This window comes from Tupaia chinensis, unplaced genomic scaffold (genome assembly GCF_000334495.1).
Source record: "Tupaia chinensis unplaced genomic scaffold, TupChi_1.0 Scaffold149922_1, whole genome shotgun sequence".
In the NCBI taxonomy this organism is placed as follows: Eukaryota; Metazoa; Chordata; class Mammalia; order Scandentia; family Tupaiidae; genus Tupaia; species Tupaia belangeri.
The window spans coordinates 1,329,402-1,350,137 of NW_006209766.1; the positions used below are offsets into that span (position 1 = coordinate 1,329,402).

At 50.2% G+C, this 20,736-nt stretch overlaps 2 protein-coding genes across 3 annotated transcripts in view; both read left to right on the top strand.

Moving 5' to 3' along the window:
- Window positions 1-605: 605 nt before the first annotated feature.
- On the top strand, window positions 606-9,721 carry HAUS5 (HAUS augmin like complex subunit 5). The gene is made up of 19 exons (XM_006171633.2): window positions 606-742; window positions 1,482-1,544; window positions 1,619-1,651; window positions 1,787-1,811; window positions 2,373-2,478; window positions 2,559-2,718; window positions 3,721-3,787; window positions 3,871-3,953; window positions 4,822-4,879; window positions 5,065-5,189; window positions 5,379-5,442; window positions 5,545-5,675; window positions 5,892-6,054; window positions 6,230-6,310; window positions 6,412-6,557; window positions 6,732-6,843; window positions 6,924-7,056; window positions 9,349-9,481; window positions 9,585-9,721. Exons 1-19 carry the CDS (start codon window positions 645-647, stop codon window positions 9,700-9,702), a joined length of 1,899 nt encoding a protein of 632 aa, XP_006171695.1. The 5' UTR covers window positions 606-644; the 3' UTR covers window positions 9,703-9,721.
- Window positions 9,722-16,189: 6,468 nt separating this feature from the next.
- RBM42 (RNA binding motif protein 42) overlaps window positions 16,190-20,736 on the top strand; it is a 32,793-nt gene continuing 28,246 nt past the window's right edge. For both annotated transcript variants that reach the window (XM_006171635.3, XM_006171636.3), the window contains exons 1-2: window positions 16,190-16,444; window positions 16,669-16,813. In XM_006171635.3, coding sequence (XP_006171697.1) covers window positions 16,317-16,444; window positions 16,669-16,813 — 273 coding nt within the window. In that variant the 5' untranslated portion in view covers window positions 16,190-16,316. The remainder of the gene's footprint in view (window positions 16,445-16,668; window positions 16,814-20,736) is intronic.

Below are 20,736 nucleotides of genomic sequence, written 5' to 3' on the forward strand. Positions count from 1 at the left end.
TCCCAAATTGATCCTCCCTTGCTACTTATTTTCTACCATCCCGATCTAGTGATGCGTGTCTCCCCACTGAACTGTGAGCTCCATGAGATGGGAACTGGGGTTCTCTCGGTCCCTGCAGTGTCCCCAGCATCACCCAGCCAGCGCAAAGCCGGCTCCACGAATGTTTATGGAATGGTAAGCAAGAAGGCATACCTGGAGGAATACATGCTAGAGAGATATTAGGGTTATGGTATCTGCCCTCTACCCCCCCCCAACACACACACACACACACACACACACACACACACACACACACCCAGAAGTCCTGCATCTGGGTTTCCGTCCTCCTTGGATGAGAGTCCCATTCTGTCGAGAAAATAAAGGGAGGAATTAAGGACATTTTGCCTCTTGGAGGACAGCTGGAGGTGAGCGGAAAGATGACGGGAGGAGAGCGGACGCCACCAGCTCTGCACGTCCTTTTCATCTCCCTCAAGGGTAGCCATCCGGGAGGAGTAACAGACCCAGCGGTATAGCACCAAGACCGGGCAGCGATCAGTAGTCTGCCAGGCAACCGCCGACGTCACGCTGGCGCGCTCGTGACGTCAGAGGCAGGCGCCGTAATTTAAGTTAGTGCAGGAGGCGGCGGCCGCAGCCGGGGCGCTGTCATGGAGTTAGTGCCTGAAGCGCGGGAACTGGGTTGCTGGGCGGCGGAAGAGATGGGGGTCCCCGCAGCAGCCCGGGCCCCGGAATCGACGCTGCACAGGTGAGGGCCGCTCCGGGAATAAGGAGTTCCACCTTGGAAAGCCTCCAGGAGTGAGAACTCCGCCCCTCATGGAGGATCCACACCACACACCGCCACCACCACCCCACCCCACCCCCGATTTACAATGACCTTGAGTTACTTAGGGCTTCCCACCCTGGTACGTTCAGGAACAGGATCCTGGATTTGAACGAGGACACCCTGGTGGTGACCCCCGCACTGCGACCCCCACCTTGCAAATCCCACCCAGAGTGAGATCCCCCGGCAGCAGTGAGGATCCCCCAGGAGTTAAAGAAGACCCCTCCCCGTGTGGAAGTAGGATCTCCAGAGTAAGGCTGCCCCTGCAGCACCTCACCATCACCCTAACCAGTGAGGACACCTAAGAGTTAGCAGTAATCCCCCTACTAGGGACCGCATCTATAGGCAGTGACCCACATTTGATCATGAGAGAGCACGTCATTTCCGCACACCCCTTACCCACACCTCTGGAAGTAAACTGAGTGAGCCCCCTCCTAGGAGAAGAGGAGTTCACTACCGGGAAATGAGAGCGCCCCATTCTTCCCCCAAAGAAATCAGCTTATCAAGGGGAATCTCTTATCCTCAAAAATACAGGCCATCCCTCCCCTGAGAAATGAGAACTCCCTAGTAGACGTTCCCCACCACCATTACCCTGGGAATGAGGATCCTCCACCCTGTATGATGCTCCCAGGCATCCCCTTACGCACTGTCACTGTCCCCACAGGCTGTGTCTGGGCCAAGGGACTGACATCTGGGCTTACGTCTTGCAGCATGTGCACAGTCAGAGGTGAGCTGGGCTGGAGTGGTGGGGGAGGCAGAGTAAGTCCCGCAGTAATTCCCTTTTTCTACTCTCCACTGTAGGACTGTCAAGAAGATCCGGGGAAACCTCCTCTGGTAAATACTTCTCAAAGCTATCCCTTTATATCTCTGTTAGTCTCATCTAGCCCTGTTCCCACCCACAGCCTCACCCTTTCCACCCTCCTCCCTGGAAGGCACAATGATCCCCTAATTCTGGTCTCGTTCCCTCAGGTATGACCACCAGGACAGTCCAGAGGTAAGAGGTGTATGCTACATGATTATTTTCCATCCAAAAAGTAACTTGTAGCTCTTCTGCTCCAGGCTTTGCTTAGTGCTGGGTGATGCTGGGGACACTAGGACATAAGACAGCGCTGATTCCTGCACTCACAGGGCTTATAGTCCAGGGGAACACAGCATGAGCTGTGGGGTGGGGCAGGGAGGACATGGATATGTGACATCAAAGAAGGTGAGGGGAGATGAAGGAAGGGACAGGCTTGGGAGAGATGCTGACTAGATGCAAGGGGCCCAGATGATACCTAGGCAGAGGCTGCCAGAAGACCCCAAATTCCTAGAAGAGATCAGAACTGGGACACAGAGGTAGGTGTCACCAGCATAGACAAAACAGTCTGGAAGGATAGGTAAAACAATCCCAGGAGGAAAGAGGGGGCCAGAATAATACCTTAGCATTTCCGCATCAGACATAGAAACCCTCTGTCACTCCCCAGCAGGTGAGGGGCCTGTTGCCCCTGAAAAGGCAGCCATGCCAGGCTGAGCCCTAGTCAGACCAAGCCTCTAACGCTGTGCCTGACCCCACCAGGTCCGTCGGAAGTTGGAGCTGAAAGCCGCTGTGGCCCGCCTACGGGCAGAGATCCAGGAGTTAGACCAGAGCCTGGAGCTGATGGACCGAGAGGCTGAGGCTCAGGGTGACCCATGGGGCCAGGAAGATGGGCAGCAGAATGAAGGGTGAGGAAGGTGCTGACAGCCACCTCTGTTCCTCCCACAGACGTGGCCATGGAGCAGACGCTGCAGAGCATGCGAGACACCAAGTGTCGAGCCCTCCTCCTCCGGGCCCGAGCTGGAGCTATGAGAAGACAGCAGCACGGTCTCCGAGATCCCACGCAGCGGCTGCAGAATCAGCTCAGGCGCCTGCAGGACTTAGAGAGGTGAGCCGCGGGTGTCCAAGGACCAGCCTTCATTAGGCTGGGCCACCAGATGTTCCCCTTAGACTCCACTTCTCTCTCCTGAGCCCTTCTGGAGTTCCAGAATCCTGAGCATCTATCTACCTTTAGGATTTAAGGCCCATGAGGTCAGGAAGTTTTGTCATCTCTGTCACCTGTATTTCCAGTGCCCAGAATGGTGCAATCGTGTGTCTGAACACCAGGTCTGGGCAAACATCAGTAAACAAGGGACAAGACAGGTCATAAACTGGGAAGCAAACGGACCCTATAATTTCAGATAGAGATAAGTTCTATGAAGAAAAAGTGAGATGATAGCAAGGGAAAGGGGGTGCCGCTGCAGCTAGAGTGCTTGGGAAGGCCTCTCTGAGGAGGTAGCATAGGAGCTGGGGGAGGAATTTCTATGGGGAGAAAATAACAAGAGCAGAAACCCTGAGCTTCCATGTGGGCAGAACAGTTCAGGCTGATTCACGTTTTACACGCGAGACAGAGAAAGAAAACACTGGGGCAGGGGTGGGAGTATAGTCAGAGGAGTAGACAGAGCACCATGGAGGCTTTGGAATCTACTCTGAGACTGGGCTCCTGCCCTGGCTTGGCCACTTACAACTGTGTGACCTTGGACATAGATTTTTTAAAAATGGATGGAATGGGGATACTATTAGTACCAACCTTATCGATAGGTGAGTTTAATCAGGCAGGTGCTTAGAAGAGTACCTGCTAATGCCTGCCATTCGTCTGAAAGGGATGGGAAGACATTGCATTGTTTGGAGGGGTTTGAGTGGTGGTTTTAACAGGATCATTGACTGCTGGGCAGGAGCAGGGCTACCAGAGAGGAGGCTAAAGCTAGTCCAGCCAGGAGATGACAGTGGCCTAATGTGGTAGTGGCCCTGGGATCCACACTCTGTGATCCTTGTGACTAGGCTTTGCTGGCAGTGAAAGGGACAGGGCACAGACAGGGACCCCAGCCCCAACTGCACTCCTTCCCCTCAGAAAGGCCAAAGTGGATGTGACCTTTGGACCTCTGGCAGCATCCCTGGGCCTGGAGCCTGCGATCCTGGTAAGAATGCGGGCCATGAGGAAAGGGGTGGAGAGTTCAGGCTCACATCTGGGTCCCCCTCATACCCCATCCTCTTCTTCTAGCTTGATGTTCGAACAGCCTGTTCCCTCCGGGCCCAGTTCCTGCAGAACCTCTTGACTCCCCAGGCCAAGGGAGGCAGCATTCTGTGAGTGTCCCCCAGCCCTAGAGACCTTGGGCTTTTGTCAGTGGGGCACCGGTTTGCATGTTGATTAAGTCCTCAGACACTGAGCTTCTGGGCTCTGATAAGTCCCAGGACCTGCCCTACCAGGGCTTCCAGACCTGGAGGAGGAGGAGACAGACCCATCAAAGACTGAGGCAACTAAGTGGTGAGGGGTGTTGGGGCATAGGGAAGCCTGAGCGGCTCTGGGCACCCAGAGGAGGTGCTTTACCCAGCTAAGAAGGCAGTGAGTGGATGGGTTCTTAGTGAGTAGAAGGAGGCTTAGCTAGAATAAAGGGTCAAGAGGGTATCCAGGTGGGCCAGCAGGTGGCATGGGAGTTAAAATGTTGTACTTCCATATGGCTAGCCATGGTTTGAGTCCTGGACCTGGTGGCTTGCTTTCTCATTTTACCTTTCTCTCTCTTGCCCTCTTTCTCTCTCTGATATACGTACATGCCCAACTTAAAAAAAATTAATAATAATAGGGGCCAGCAGGTGGCATGGTAGTTAAGGTACTAGACTCCCACATGGCCAACCATGGTTCAAGTCCCAGACCAGGCAGCTTGCTTTTTTACTTTCTCACTCTCCCTTGCTCTGGTGTGCACACGTGCCCTGTAGCAAATTTTAAAATAATAGTAAAGAAAATTAAATAAATAATTCTTAAAAAAAAAAAAAAGATGATACATTAAATAATTTTGAAAAAAAGGAAGAATCCGAGTCTAGCAGGCGTAGGTGAGGTTTTCTCATCTGTAAAATGGGAACAGTCACAGCCTGTGCCTTGCAGGGTGATGGGAATAATTAGAGGGATCGTTGGTATGTCTTTTAACATTCTCTGTCCCTTTACCCAACCCCACAGAACTCCTCACAGTGACCACTTTGGAACCTCCTACCAGCAGTGGCTGAGCTCAGTGGAGGTGAGGGGGCGTGTTCTCAGGAAAGTCCACACCCTCTAGCACCGTGATTAAGCCTCAGGGTGCCAGGACTAACTCTTGGTCCGTGCTCCATTCCCACGGGGTTCCAGCTCACAGCCTGCTCTGTGAGCCCCGACATCCTGCCCTGACTTCACCCCATCTCCCTCTCCCCCCCAACCCCCGCCCAGACACTGCTGACAAACCACCCCCCGGGCCACATCCTGGCTGCCCTGGAGCACCTGGCTGCAGAGCGGGAAGCAGAGATCCGTTCCCTGTGCAGTGGAGATGGGCTCGGAGATGTGGAGACATCCAGGTGTGGAGCGGAGTGTTGCTGCCCTCGAGGCAGGGCAGGCGAGTGGGTGAGCTGGGACAGGTCAAGGCCAGGCACAGTGACCTGCTGATAGGGTGGAGCTGAAACCCAGTGCCCAGTGCGGCAGGCCCAGAGCCATGTACCATGGCAAAGACCCAGGGTTCTCCCTCAACAGCTTTGCCTCTCTCCCAGGCCCCAGGCCCCAGACCAGTCTGACTCCAGCCAGACCCTGCCATCCATGGTGCAGCTCATCCAGGTAACACCCTGGCACCCTCCCAAGCCTCCCCTGCCCTCCCATCCCTGCTAAAGCCCCTTACCAGCACAGACCATGCCCATTCTGACTTTGCTCCACCCCCAGGAGGGCTGGCAGGCCGTGGGTGCGCTGGTCACCCAGAGGGGCACCCTCCTGAAGGAGCATCAAGTCCTGACCCAGCGCCTCCAGGGCCTGGTAGAGGAGGTGGAGAGACGTGCCCTGGGACCCAGTGAGAGGTGAGAGTGCTCCTTCAGCAGAGTTCCCTAGGTCATCCCTCCCAGCTGTCAGGATATAGGGCTTTTTCTGCCCCCAGGACTCCTGTCTCTGCCTCCTTTTCCTCGAGGTTTGTCTCCCTGTGTCTCTGGCTCCTGGTGCATCCGCACAGGTCTCATCTCCCTCCCACAGCAAGTCTCGGTCACCTTCCTCTCCTTCGTTCTCTTGCTGGTCCCTAGGCAGTCACTGATGCTGGGGCTCCGGGCCTGTGGCCTATGGGCAGAGCTCAAGGCCCTGCGTGCACAGAGCCAGGAGCTGGAGGATGCAGCTGGCCACCGCCAGCTTCTGCTGAGGGAGCTGCAGGCCAAACAGCAGCGGATCCTACACTGGCGCCAGCTGGTGGTAAGAGGCGGGGACCTGAGGAGCCCAGAGTGGAGGCTCTAACACTCCACTCACGATCAGTTGGGAACTGGGCTCCCTGAAGGGCAAGGGCCGAGGAGAACCGTGAGGGAAAAGGACCTGTGGGCTGGGAAGTGGGAAGGAAGAGCACTAGTCTTGGTGGCCCCGGGATCCCCAGGAGGAAACACAGGAACAGGTCCGCCTGCTCATCAAAGGAAACTCAGCCAGCAAGACTCGCCTAAGCCGGAGCCCTGGGGAGGTGAGATGGGAGTTGGGGTGGGCTGTGAGGAGGGCTGAGCCGGCTAGGTCCAGGGCTAGGTGGACTCAGGCTGCCCCGCCATTCCCTTCGCTTCCCTGCAGGTGCTGGCTCTGCTTCAGCGGAAGGTGGTCCCCACCTCAGAGGCCGTGGCACCACAGAGCCAGGAGCTGCTTCGCAGTCTGGAAGAGGAAGCCCGGCATCTGCCCCACCTTCCCCTGGGTGCCCTACTGCGGCACAGCCCTGAAGGGTGAGAGTGGGGCCCCTACATCCCTAGCCAAGATGACTGTCACTCCCTGAACCGTCAAAAATCACCTGACCCCAAGTGTTCCCAGGCCATCAGACCTCTCCTTGGGCCCCCAGATCTTCTAGAATGTGAACCCTCCCCTCAGTGCCCCACCTAGCCCACACCTTTACCTCCCAGGTTGAAGCCTCTGCCCACAGTCCTACCGTCCATCCACCAGCTGCACCCCACAGCCCCGAGGGGTTCCAGCCTCATAGAGCTGAGTCACATGCTAGGGCTGCCCGCAGGGAAGGTGAGTGCCTGCCCCCTCTGACATGCCTCCTCCCCCCTCCCTGCCCTACCCGAGGTGACTGCCCTCCCTCCTCCCTGCAGGCACCAGAGCTGCTCCTCCCAGCAGCTGCCTCTCTTCGCCAGGACCTTCTGTTCCTCCAGGACCAGCAGAGTCTCCGGTGCTATGATCTGCTCCACATGAAGACGAGCCTGCCGCCAGGACCGTCTACCCAGGGTAGGCCTGCCTACCCCGGACCTAGCTTCCCTACCTGTTCCTTGCACTGTCACCATCACTTACGCAGGGTTTACTGTGTGCCAAGTGCCTTAAACACACGCACGTGTTTAACCCACATAGCAGGCCCATAGGTAAGCACTGCTGCCCTCCCCGTTGTTACAGAAAAGAGGATTGGGGTGCAGAGGGCTCAGTAATTTGCCCAAACGGCAGAAGTGGGACTTGGAAGGAGGTTGTTGTTATTTTTAAAGAATTATTTATTTAATTTTATGTATCATTATTATTTTTTTTTAATTTGCTCCAGGGCATGTACATTCACCAGAGAGAGACAGAGACAGAGTCAGAAAGAGAGAGAAGGAAAGTGAGAAAGCAAGCCCCCAAGTCCTGGACTTGAACTGTAATTAGCCATGTGGGAATCCAGCGCCCCAGCCAGCATGCCACCTGCTTGCCCCCAGAAGTGGGATTTGAATCCAGGTAGTCTGACATGAGTCTATGCTACTAACCACTGGGCAACACTGCTCATCAAATTACCAAGTACTCATTTGTCACTATCAAATAGTAGGAAGGGTCTTCAAAAAGTTCATGAAATATGAATATTATGGAAAAACTATGCATGAACTTAACATTTTTTGGTGCCAAAATAAACTCATACTTTAATTTCAGTTTTACACCAAATTTTCAAAGTACCCTTAACTTCAGTAGTTAAAAGCTGGGCTCTGGGGCCAACATGTGGCACCGAAGTTAAGGCAACTAGATCCCACATGGCCAACAGCATGGTTTGAGTCCCAGACCCAGGAGCCTGAAAATCAGGCTAGGCTCCTGGGCATCCTGAGAGGGGAAGGGGAAAGGGATTGCAGCATGGCCATCAGCACCCCGTTGGGGAGAAGGGGTGATTTCTCACTTTCCCTCTCTCTCTATAGCAGATACATGTTCCCTATAGCCAAAACCTTAAAAAAAAGAACAGCTGAGTTGATGAGAAATGGATTGGGAGTGCCATCAGCAAAGAGACCGTTCTTGGGCCTTAGAGCCTGGGCTCCTGCCACCCACCTCTCCACAGGAAGGAGCACAAACAGTGTGGAATAGCAGGAGCAGTCCAAGATACGGCACAGCCTCCTCCACTCAGGAGCTCTTAGTTCCCTCTACTCCAGAAAATCATTTTATTTTTCTTCCTCTTAGTTGCCTCCGCCAAGAAATTAGCCACCTCCTCATCCAGATGCTGCAGCTAAAAATCTAAGAGTAGTTCTTTTTTGAAAAAAAGACTTATTTTATTATTTAACTTTATTTATTTATCCATTTTTTCATTTGACCAGAGAGGGACAGAGTGAGAAAGAAAGAGAGAGAAAGCAAGCCGCCAGGTCCGGGACTCAACCGTGGTCGGGCGTATATGAGTTCAGTGCCCCTAACCACCACACCACCTGCCAGTCCCAGGAAACCTAAGAGTAGTTCTTAATACCTCCCAATTCCCTAATCCCCCATCAGCTTGTCGGCAAGCCATCTAGGCCCCATCTCCAGGGCTGTCCAGTCTGTCCCCACCCTACCAGCCTACAGCTCAGATATGTCCTCATCTGACAGCAGATGTCACTGAAGAAAGGATAAGGGTCATGGTCGAGGTCTCAAGGCCAGGAAGGGGTGGAGTCAGGAGTCAGGCCCAGAGGTCTCACCACACTGCCATTCCGCACTCACCTTGATCTAGGCCTTGTTTGGGGCACAGGAAGAGGGACTCAGCCCAGCCACAGCCCAGGGAGAACACCATTACAGTGAAGGGCTAGAGCAGCTGAGGAGAAAGCCTTGGGAGGAGGAATGCTAGGAAGGGCGTCCCAAAAGGAGGACAGTGTCTCGTGTGGCAGAGGCCACGTAATGCAATTCTCAAATACCAGGCTGAGGATGTGACTCTGTCTTGGGGGGCTCTGGGGGACCTTGGAGGGGTCTAAGCAGGGGAGGGAGATGACCAGATTTAGATTTCAGGAAGATCACTCTAGCTGCTATGTGGAGGGTGGACCAGAGTGGCAGACTGAGGCCTGGAGTCTAGAAAGGAGGCTGAGGGGAAAGTAGTGGGGAAGAAGAAATGCTCAGAAAGCTCAGTGGATGGGTCCTGGAGATTGGTGAGCTCAGGGGAGAAGGAACCCTCCCAGGATGAGGCCTGGGGGTGATCCTGTGAGACGAGGTCCCGGGAGGAAGGATGAGATTGGGGAGATGCCAAGGTCAAGACTAGGTGACCAGAAGCATGGTGACCCACTGGCTGCAAGGCATCGGCAAGCCAGCGAACTCAGCTGCCTCCTGGTTTCTGACCTCCAGAGCTGCTGCAGATCCAGGCATCCCAGGAAAAGGAGCAGAAAGAGAGTCTGGGGCAAGCTCTGACGAGGCTGGAGAACCTGCTGAAACAGGCGCTGGAGCGGATCCCTGAGCTGCAGGGAGTCGTGGGGGACTGGTGAGAAGGGCACATGCTGGGGTGGAGAAGTGAGCTGGGTGGAGCAGTCAGGACTCCGGCCTGGAGCGCCAGGTCTTGTTGCTCATGCCTTGTCCTTCCCCAGGTGGGAGCAGCCAGGCCAAGCCGCTCTCTCTGGCGAGTTCCGCCAGGGCCTGTCTCTATCCCAGTGGCAGCTGCGCTGGGTCCAGGCCCAAGGAGCCCTGCAGCAGCTATGCAAATAAAGAAGAATCCCAAACGGGAGTCAAAGGCTTCAGATTTGTTTAGCCCAACACCATTTTCTACAATAAAACATTTAGACGAAAGCATCCCCAGGGTCTGCCTGCCCATCTTCTCTGCCCGTGCCCACAAAGCCCCTCACATGCTGTTCTGCTCCTCTTAATGACCTTACCGCAGTCTCTTCAGCCCACCAAAACCAAAAGAATGGAGTGCTCCTGATCCCACCCTGGGTGCCCTTGAAACTTTGTTCCTCACTTTTACCCTCAGCAAAACGTCACTGAGCACCTCCTCAAGGGGCTGGGGGTACCGCACTGAACAATACAGTCAGAAGGCCCTGCTGACGTTTAGGGCAGGGAGACACAATTAACAGGGTAAGTAAGCAAAACAGAGAGAATGTTGGAATGTCACTGCTGTGGAAACAGAAGCAGGGTGTAGCAAGTGTGACTGAAATAGAGGGCTACAGGGGCCAGCAGGTGGTGTGGTGGTTAAGGCTCTGGACACTTCAACATGGCTGACCATGGTTTGAGTCCCAGACCTGATGGCTTGCTTTCTCACTTTCCCTCTCTCTTTCTCTCTGGTCAAATTAAAATAAATGAATGGATAAATAAAATTAAATGAACAATTTTGGGGACCAGCAGGTGGCGCAATGGTTAAGGTGCTTGGCACTCCCACAGTGGCCAATCATGGTTCGAGTCCCAAACCTGGTGGCTTGCTTTCTCACTTTCTCTCTCTCTGTCTCTATCTGGTCAAATTAAAAATAAATGAATGAATAAATAAAATGGAATAAACAATTCTTTTTTAAAAATTAAAAATAGAGGGCTACACTGCAGAAGTCACATTCTATAAAGGCAGTGAGCCGGTGCCACATGGGTACCTGAGAAAAGGGCTGGCAGATGAGGCCTCTGCACATGCAAAGGCCCAGTGTTGGAATTGGCTAGTGTGAGGACCGTGGAGCAGGCCAGTGTAGTAGTATGTGTGTGGTGGGGGTGGGGGTGGGGGTTAAAAGATGAGATTATCTTCTAGTTTTTATGTAGTTTTGTTTTTTGGGTTTTTTTTTTTTTTTTTTGAGAGGTTTTCCATATAGGGCGCATGCGCTCGCCAGACAGACCAGAGAGGGACATAGAGACAGAAAGCGAGAAATCACCCTCCCAGGGGGGATGGTCACACTGCAATCCCTTCTCCTCTCGGGATCTTGGGCATGCATGCACATGCACCTGGCGTGAGTTCTAAGCCACCGGGTCCGGGACGCGAACCGCAATTGATTATGTGGGAGTCCAGCAACATAACGCTAACTGCTGGTCCCTGTAGTTTTATTTTTTACATTGAAATCTGAGTCATTTGAAATGTATCCTATCAAATAGAACCCATTGGGTCTTATTTTACATATATGAGGATCTCTAAAAGTTCATGGAATGTGCATATTATGAAAAACTATGAATGAATTTCAATTTTTTGCACCAAAATAAACTCATATTTTATGTTTTGTGTGAACTTTTCAAGTCCCCTTGTTTGTCCCAATAGCACTTGCTAAAATTCCTAGTCCAAGCAGCATTTGTCTCTGGGGAAGGGGTAGGTGGCAGAGACCATCTGAGGAGGTGAGGAAACTCTCTAAGATCATGGGCATGTATGCGGTGGAGACTGCCGGGCCTTATGCTGGCGGAGAGATTTGTCAGAAATTGGCTGTGCTCTTACGGCCTTTCCACTTCACTAAGTGGGTTATTCAGTTTATAAAGGAAATTTTACCTACAGGTTTGAGAGGCCACATTCTTTTCGTCCTTCCTTCCTTTTCCTTCCTCCTTTCTTTCCTTTTGCGCTCTCTTTCTTTCCTTTTTTCTTTTCTCAGGTTTTTGCCATAGGGTGTGTGTGCTCACTCAAGGGAGACAGACAGAGAGAAGGTAAGAAATCACCCTCTAGGGGAGATGGCCACACTGCAATCCCTTCATTCTCTTAGGATTTGGGGCACATGAACATATGAGCCCAGTATGATTTTCTTGCCACCAGGTTTGAGACGCAAATCACAGCCATAAGGGAGCCCAGCACCTTAACTACCATGCCACCTGCTGGCCCCGAAGTGCCACCTTTTCGTATGCTACATTTGTATGTTTAATTGAGCTGTGTCTGCCTTCTCTCCAGACCAGTCGTTTATCTAACTCGCCATGTACCATTCTTTAATGACGTCGACTTGGTAATACATTGTGGTATCCAAAATGGCTGGTTGTCCTCTTTTCAAAATTTTGCTGTCTCTCTTTGGTAATGTTTTCTCCCAAATAAAGTGAACTATATGCTTTATTTGCCTGGCCATAGGAGAAAGCCAACCATGGATTGTAGTTTTACTGGTGTCACAGTAAGTTTACACATCTGTGCGATTTCATGTCTTTATGGGCTTGAACCTTGCCATCTACCTCCCTCCTTACCACTCTTGTCATAGCCTCCAGGACCCCCTCACTGTCCTGACTTTCCTCCTATCCTTGGCTAGTCTCCCTGTCTGTGTACCTTTGCTTTTCTATGGACAGTCCTTAGTGCTCCCCCCAGGTGCAGTAAGGGGAGTTGTTGATAAATTTGACAACATTAAAGATAAACCACATGGTAGTGTTTGAGGCTGGAGCCACATGGAAGGTCCAAGTTCAGTACCCAGGGACCAGCAGTTAGCGTAATGCCAATGTTGCTGGACTCCCACGTAGTTGGCTGTGGTTCAAGTCCGGTGGCTTAAACTCACGCCAGACATGTGTGCGTGCGTGCCTAAGATCCCAAGAGGAGAATGGAGGAGAAGGGATTGCCGCGTGGCTGTCCCCTCTGGGGGGTGATTTCTTGCTTTCTGTCTCTCTGTCTCCCTCTGTCTTTCTGGCGAGCACACGCGCCCTATAGCGAAAACCTCTCCAAGTTCAGTACCCAAACTAGTCTAGATATGCCAGGTGCAGTGGTACACACCTGTATCTTAGCAGACTGGGAGGCTGGAGCAAAAGGATCATGACATTGCAAGTCCCTGTCAAAAATACATAATGAGGGGCCAGCAGGTGGTATGGTGGTTAAGGCGTAATAATAAAGTTCTTTTTAAAAAATACATATTGACCTATTTCACCCTCCTGCAAAAATAAATAAGAATAAACTTGGGGGGCTAGTAGGTGGCATGGTGGTTAAGGTGCTGGGCTCCTACATGACTGACAGCAGTTTCAGTCCCAGACCTGGCAGCTTGAAAATCACAGTGGGTGCATGTGCATGAGTGCCCGAAATCCCAGCAGCAGAGTGGAGAAGGGATTGATTGTGTCCTGGCCATCCCCTCTGGGGGATGATTTCTCACTTTCCCTCTCACTGTTTGTCTGGTGAGAGCATCCTCCCTATGGTAAAAACCTAAAAACAAAATAAAAATAAATGTCGTGACCAAAAGCATGAGTAAAATACAAAGAAATTACAGCCTGGACAAAAATATTTGCAACTGGGACCAGCAGTTAGCATAATGGCTATGTCGCTGGACTCCCATGTAGTCAACCGCAGTTCGAGTTCTGGACCCAGTGGCTTAAAGTCAGGCTGGGGGTGCGTGTGCGTGCGTGCCCAGGATCCCGAGAGGAGAATGGAGGAGAAGGGATTACAGCGTGGCCAACCCCTCTGGGGGGTGATTTCTCGCTTCCTATCTCTCTGTTCTCTCTCTGTCTTTCTGGCGAGCGCACGCGCCCAATAAGAAAAAAACGACCTCTCAAAAAAAAAAAAAAAAGAATAAAAAACGACCTCTCAAAAAAAAAAAAAAGAATAAAAAAATTTGCAACTTATCTGATAAAGGTGTGTTTGTGTCTATATAATGTCAAACTGGGAAAGAAAATTTCCAACAAGTTCATTGGAAAATGGGTAATGCTCAGAAAAGCTGGTCAAGGTCAACTATAATAAGAGAAAAGCAAACTAAACTCACACTTTCATGCATTTCCCATCACACTGGCAAAAAAGGGAAGCCACAATTTTTTTGGAGAGATTTTTTTTTTTCTGCTTTAGGGTGCGTGTGCTCGCCAGACAGACAAAAAGAGACACAGAGACAGAAAGCAAGAAATCACCCCCCCCCAGGGGGGATGGCCACGCCGCAATCCCTTCTCCTCCCAGGATCTTGAGCACGCACGCACACGGCATGAGTTTTAAGCCACCGGGTCTGGGACACGAACCACGGTTGACTACGTGGGAGTCCAGTGACATAGCCATTATGCTAACTGCTGGTTCCCATGGGAAGCCACAATTTTGCCAGCTCACTCTATTGGCAAGGCTATGGCAAAATGGGCAATATGGGTCACTTGTGGCTAATCAGAGGAACTACGTGTGCATTTTTTCTTTGCCCAATCAACCCCCCTTTTAGGAATCTATCCCAGAAAATTGGGTGAAATACAGGTTGTAGGACCTTGTATAAAACAACTGGCCCACATTCTACAGGTCAGTGGAGGCTGAGTAGGGACTGTTTGGGGTTAAAAGAGACAACAGTCGGGCCAACAGGTAGCATAGTGGTTAGGGCACCAGACTCCTACATGGCTAACCACGGTTCAAGTACCAGATCTGGCAGCATGAAGATCACACCAGGCACCTGTGTGTGCCCAAAGTCCTAGGAGAATGGTGGGGAAGGCAGGAGTTTGGTTACCCCCCTGGGGGGCAATCTCTCAATTTCCCTCTCATTGCCTGTCTTTCCCTGGTGAGCACATGGGCCCTATGACAAAAAAAAAAAAAAAAAAAAATTAAAAATTAAAAACAGCAATGTGGGCTCTTGATTGGATCATAGTTTTTGTTGTTGTTGTTTTAATGTTTGTTTTGGGAACAACCAAGAAATTTGAATATGGGATACAGGAGAAATTTGCATATTAGAAATACTGTTGTATCTTAAGTTTCGTTGGTAGGATAATGGTATTGAAGTTAGGTGGAAGAAGTTCATAGAGGACGTGTGTTAAAGTCAAGGGTAGGGGCTGGCAGGTGGCATGGTGGATAAGGGCACTGGATTCCCACATGGCTGACTGCAGTTTGAGTCCCTTTCTTGGTTTTCCTTTATCTCTCTGTCATTCTGAGAAAATTAATAATAACAAGTGGAATAAATATTTTTTTAAAAAAAGAAAAGTCAAGGGTAATGCGTGCAACTTACTTTCAGACAGTTGGAATTAGGAGAGAATTAGGGAGAAGGGTCAGGAATGGAAACCAGACACATGTTAATTTTATCATACTTCTCTTATTATGGAGAGAAAATGTTACAGGTGCCATTGAAGCTTGCTTTGTTTTTCTTCCCATATCATTTTCTCTTCTTTCCCTCCGGAGAAGTAACATTCTCCTGAATATGAGGTTTATTATCCCCATGCACGTTTTATACTTTTTACCTGTCATCTAGAAGTCACAGCTCCATATTTTTTGGGGGTGGGGGAGAGGTTTTTGCTATAGGGTGTGTGTACTCGCCAGAAAGACAGACAGAGACAGAGAGACAGAAAGCGAGAAATCACCCCCCACAGGGTATGGCCACACCACAATCCCTTCTCCTCCATTCTCCTCTCGGGATCTTAGGCACGCACGCACACGCGCCCAGCCTGAGTTTAAGCCACCGGGTCCAGGACTCGAACCGCGGCCAGCTACATGGGAGTCCCGCGACATAGCCATTACGCCAACTGCTGGTCCCATTTTTTTTTTTTTTGGAAATACGAATTAAAATTTTTTAATGAGAAAAAAAATCCCTCACGATTTAAAACAAACATATCTACTTAGTTCCTCAACCAAACAGAAAATAATTCTTTCAAGTACCATTGAAATACGGTATTTTCACTCGCCTCCAGGGACATACAAATGAGCAGTACAGATGAAACCGGAAGTGTAGAATATTCGGTTTTCAGGGGTACACGGGATTCGTACATTTTAAAATATAAGAAAACGCTTTGAGGACTACAAAAATAAAATAAAAACGAGGGGGCCAAATGTGTCCCAAAAAAGGACAGAGACCAAACCCCCATACAGGTCCTTCAGAGTCAACACTGGACTGTCTCTGGGTCTTTGCACGGGCTGTTCCTTCCACCCAGAACATCCCTCCCCGTTTTCTCTAGCAAATGTCTTCTGGGTCACCTCCTCCAGGAAGTCTGGGTAAGGAAAGTCTGAGCTTCCCAGTCTCTGTCTTTCCAGGAATCGCAGTCTGCCTCCTACGGTTAAGAGTTCACAGTCCCGCCCAACGCTGGGATGACGCGGACTCTGGCATGTTTAAAAACTTGGGGCATTGGCCTCGCGGTGGCACTGGAGAGGCATCCAAACTTCCCTGCGTGCTCAAAGGCCCAGGATTCCACTTCAGGGACGGGACCTACTGACTGCTTCGCTCCTATTAGCCCTTGCTCCCTCGTGAGGGCGTGGCCGCCTTTCTCCGCTGCCCTCCCTCGGGCTCAGGTTCCTCCCTTTAGCTAGCCTTCCCCGTGCCCTGATTGGTTCATATTCTACCTTGGGGGTGTGGCCGAGTATCATTGGCCCTTACTTCCGTGCGTGTGACGTAATGCATCAGTGCCCGTCGCTTCCGTTATACGTCATCCGCGGGCGCCTACTCTGACGAAGCCAGAGAGTAGACAGCTGAACCCGCGGTGGCCGCGGTGGCTGCTAAGCCGATACTGTAATAGCGGTGTCAGCGACGGCAGCAGCGATGGCCGGGGCGGGGCCAGCCCCGGGACTCCCGGGTACAGGAGGACCCATGCTCCCGGGACCTGGCGCCGGCATCCCGGGCAAGAGCGGCGAGGAGCGCTTGAAGGAAATGGAGGCGGAGATGGCCCTGTAAGGCCCACGACAGGGCGAGATAAAAACCATCCTAGCTCCGAGGCTCCAAACCCTGCAACCTCCAGGCTACGATAGGCTTGATATATGGCTCGTACATGGGGAAGTGGGACCTTCTGGATTGTGGAGACGGAGATGGGAGAGAAGTTGGCTAGGATGAGGCTCACGGGCATTGCAGAATTGGTGAGAGGTCCTAAGTTGTGGTGTCTGTCCTGCTCTTCCAGGTTTGAGCAGGAAGTTCTGGGGGCCCCGGTAACCGGAATCCCAACTGCTGTACCTGCAGTGCCCACGGTCCCTTCCATGGAGGCGATGCAGGTTCCAACAGCTCCAGTGATCCGCCCAATTATTGCGACCAACACGTACCAGCAGGTAAGGCCGAGCTAAGGCATGCGGGGACACAGTGCTTCAGACACACTGTTTACAGAGAGCCATAGACGTTTTGCCTTGTTAATTAATACGACACATATTGTATGTGCCAGACATGGAGGACACAGTAATTACTAAGATAGGTGATATTTCTTTCCTGTGGGAGTTTTTATGCTGGAGTAGGTAGACAAGTAGAACTTTCTGCAGGAAAGTATTTTAATTTTATATTTAAGTTAAATAGTTTATGGGTCTCACGCAACTGTATTTCAAGTGCTCAGTATTAGTTATATGACTAGTGTCAGAGAGACTATTAACTGAAAATAAGTAGATGAAACTTATTCATCTGTCAACAAGTAGTTATTCGGTGTCTTTTATACACAAGGCACTGTTCTCTCTCTCTCTCTCTTTTTTCATTTTATTTCTTCCACAGAAAGAGAAAGACTAGCACTCCCAAAGGGTCACTAGGGTCACAGTCTCAGCTAGCCCCTATCACAGGTGTGCTCTAACCTAGGACCTTTCCTTTATGAGTCCAGTTGTGTTACCATCGTGCCATGGCCTAGTTCTGAGCAGGCACTATTCTAAACATTAGACACACAGTAGAAAACAGGGACCAACAGTTAGTGTAATGGCTACATCACTGGACTCCCATGTAGTTGACTGTGGTTCGAATCCCAGACCCGGTGGCTTAAACATATGTTGGGTGTGTGTGCGTGCACGCTCAAGATCCTGAGAGGAGAATGGAGGAGAAGGGATTGTGGCGTGGCCATCCCCCCAGGGGGTGATTTCTTGCTTTCTGGCTCTCTTTCTTTCTGGGGAGCGCACAGGCCCTATAGCAAAAACCTCTCAAAAAAACAAAAATAGAATAATCACTGCCTTTTTCAAGTTCCTATTTTATTAAAAAGAGACACTTAAGTTATGATAAGAAGGGCAGGAGTTTGTCAGCACAGTCAGGGAAGGCCTTTCTGAGGAAGTGACATTGATAAAAAAGGAGATGGAGGGGGTCTAGCTGCTGGGATGGTGGTTAAAGTGCTGGATCCCAATGGCCAACTGCAGTTCAAGTTCCAGACCCAGCGACTTGAAAAATATGCCAGGCACAAGTGCCTGCGTGCCCAAAATCCCAAGAAGAGAATGGAGGAGAGTTTATGGTGTGGCAGGGGGTGATTTCTTGCTTTCTGGCTCTCTTTCTTTCTGGGGAGCGCACAGGCCCTATAGCAAAAACCTCTCAAAAAAACAAAAATAGAATAATCACTGCCTTTTTCAAGTTCCTATTTTATTAAAAAGAGACACTTAAGTTATGATAAGAAGGGCAGGAGTTTGTCAGCACAGTCAGGGAAGGCCTTTCTGAGGAAGTGACATTGATAAAAAAGGAGATGGAGGGGGTCTAGCTGCTGGGATGGTGGTTAAAGTGCTGGATCCCAATGGCCAACTGCAGTTCAAGTTCCAGACCCAGCGACTTGAAAAATATGCCAGGCACAAGTGCCTGCGTGCCCAAAATCCCAAGAAGAGAATGGAGGAGAGTTTATGGTGTGGCCATCCCCTCTGGGGCGGGAGAGGTGCTTTCTCACTTTCCTCCTCTCTCCCTCTGTCTCTCTCTGGTGACCACGTGCATCTGCCTCGTAAATTAGAAAAAGAAAGAAGGAAATGGAGGGAGGAAACCATGCAGATAACTGAAGGAAGAATATTCACAGCTGAGAACTGCCAGTGCAGACACCCTGAGGCAGTTGCATATCTGTAATGTTTAGGACACGACAGGGAGATCAGTGGTTAGAGTGTAATAAGCAAAGAGGAAAGTGGAGGGGATAAGGACAAAGACGTGTAATGACCAGATTTTGTGCCTTGTGAGTCAACATGAAGACCTTGGCTATACTCTGAGGTGGGGAACTACTGGAAGATTTTGAGCAAGAGTGATATGGTCCAATCTCGAGATGAACAGGGTTAGGTTACTCTGGTTGTTTGGAAAATAGACTGTAGGGGACAAGGGCAAAATTGAGACCAAGGAAGAAGCTACTATCATAGCCTAAGCAGGAAGTTATGATGGCTTGGACAAGAGTGGCAGCATGGGAGTGGGGAGGACAGCTTGGACAGAAAGTCATGCATTGCTTAACAGTGGGCATATATTCTGAGAAATGTGACATTAAGTGGTTTTGTCATCATCATCATCATGCCTAGGTGGTATGCTTTCTACACACCTAGTTTATATTGTGTAACCTATTGCTACTAGGCTACAAACCTGACAGTACGTTACTGTACAGAATGTTATAGACAATCGTAACACAATAGTAAGTATTTGTGTATCTAAACATAGAACAGGTACTGGATAAATACAGTATAAAAGAACAGAGCGTGTAGGGTACTTACTGTGAATGAAGCTTACAGCACTGGAAATTGCTCTGCATGAGTCAGTGACTTGTGAGTGAAATGAAGGTCTGCAGTATCACTGTACACTACTGTGGCTTTGTACGTGCTGCATACTTAGGCTACATGAATTTTTCTTTTAGTTTGCCAGAGGGCACGTGCACTCTTTGGAGAGAGAAAGAGGTGGGGCCGGAGGAAAAGCAGAAAAGCACTGCCCCTGGAGACTCACCACACTGCAATCCCTTCTCCATTTCTCCCTTCTTTCAGGATTTGGGGTACACATTACATGCGCCCAGCATGTTTCTCAAGCTGCTGAGTCTGGGACTTGAATGATGTGATCAGCCTTGTGGGATCCAGCTGTTTAACCTCCATTCCACAGGCTGTCCTGCTAGGGACCAGCAGATGGCATAATGGTTATGTCACTGGACTTCCATGTAGTTGATGGCTGTTTTAGTCCCAAACCCGGCAGCTTAAAACTCACAGTGGGGCACTTGTGCGTGTGTCCCCAAGATCCCAAGAGGAGAATGGAAGAGAAGGGATTGCAGCATGGTTGGGTGATTTCTTATTTTCTGTCTCTCTGGTGAGCACATGTGCCCTATAGCAAAAATCTCTCTCAAAACAAACGAAATTTATTTTTTAAAAAGTTGCCTTTGAAAATAAATTAACTGGACCAGCAGTTGGCGTAATGACTATGTCGCTAGACTCCAATGTAGTCAACCGCGGTTCGAGCCCTGTACCCGGTGGCTTAAACTCACGCCGGGTGCATGTGCGTGCATGCCCAGGATCCCGAGAAAAGAATGGAGGAGAAGGGATTGTAGCGTGGCCATCCCCCTGGGGGGTGATTTCTTGCTTTCTGTCTCTCTGTCGCTCTCTTTCTGGTGAATACACACACCCTATAGCAAAAAAAAAAAAACAAAAAAACAAAAAACTACGTCCCTGTAATGTTTTTACTTTATAAACTTAAATTTTTTTAACTTTTGACTCTTTTGTTGTAATAACAGCTTAAAATAGACACATTGCATAGCTACACAAAATTTTTTTTTCTTTATATCTTTATTTTAAAAGCATTTTTCTATTTTTATGATATTTGTTTTACTTTTTAAACCTTTATGTTAAAAACTAAGACCTTGGGGTCAGCAGGTTATGTAGCAGTTACTTCTCTGGATTCCCACGTGGCTGTCTGCGGTTCGAGTCCCGGATCCAATGGATTGAAAATCATGCCAGGATGGGGACAGCTGGTGGTGTGGTGGCTAAGGTGCTGGACTCCCATATGGCCGACTGTGATTCTAGCCCCAGACTTGGCAGCTTGCTTTCTCTCTGTCTCTCTCGTCTCATCTCTCTCTGGTGTACTAGAGCAAATTAAAATAAATAAATAAAGTTGGATGAATAATTAAAGAAATATTGAAAAAAGAAAAAAATCACATCAGGTACGTGTGAATGCATGCCCAAGATTCTGGGAGGAAAATAGAGGAGAAGGGATTATGGTGTCGCCAGCCTCCCGGGAGGTGATTTCTCACTTTCTATCTTTTCTTTTTTTTGGGGGGGGGCGTGGGGGGGAGGGGTTTGTGCTA

What these genes read in the sequence shown, in the direction of transcription:
- HAUS5 (XM_006171633.2), top strand. Translation starts at nt 645, where the DNA reads ATGGAGTTAGTGCCTGAAGCGCGGGAACTGGGTTGCTGGGCGGCGGAA. An exon ending in ATCCGGGGAAACCTCCTCTG is followed by an intron (nt 1,652 to 1,786) that starts GTAAATACTTCT and finishes TCGTTCCCTCAG; the next exon opens with GTATGACCACCAGGACAGTC. An exon ending in GCCTGGAGCCTGCGATCCTG is followed by an intron (nt 3,788 to 3,870) that starts GTAAGAATGCGG and finishes CTCTTCTTCTAG; the next exon opens with CTTGATGTTCGAACAGCCTG.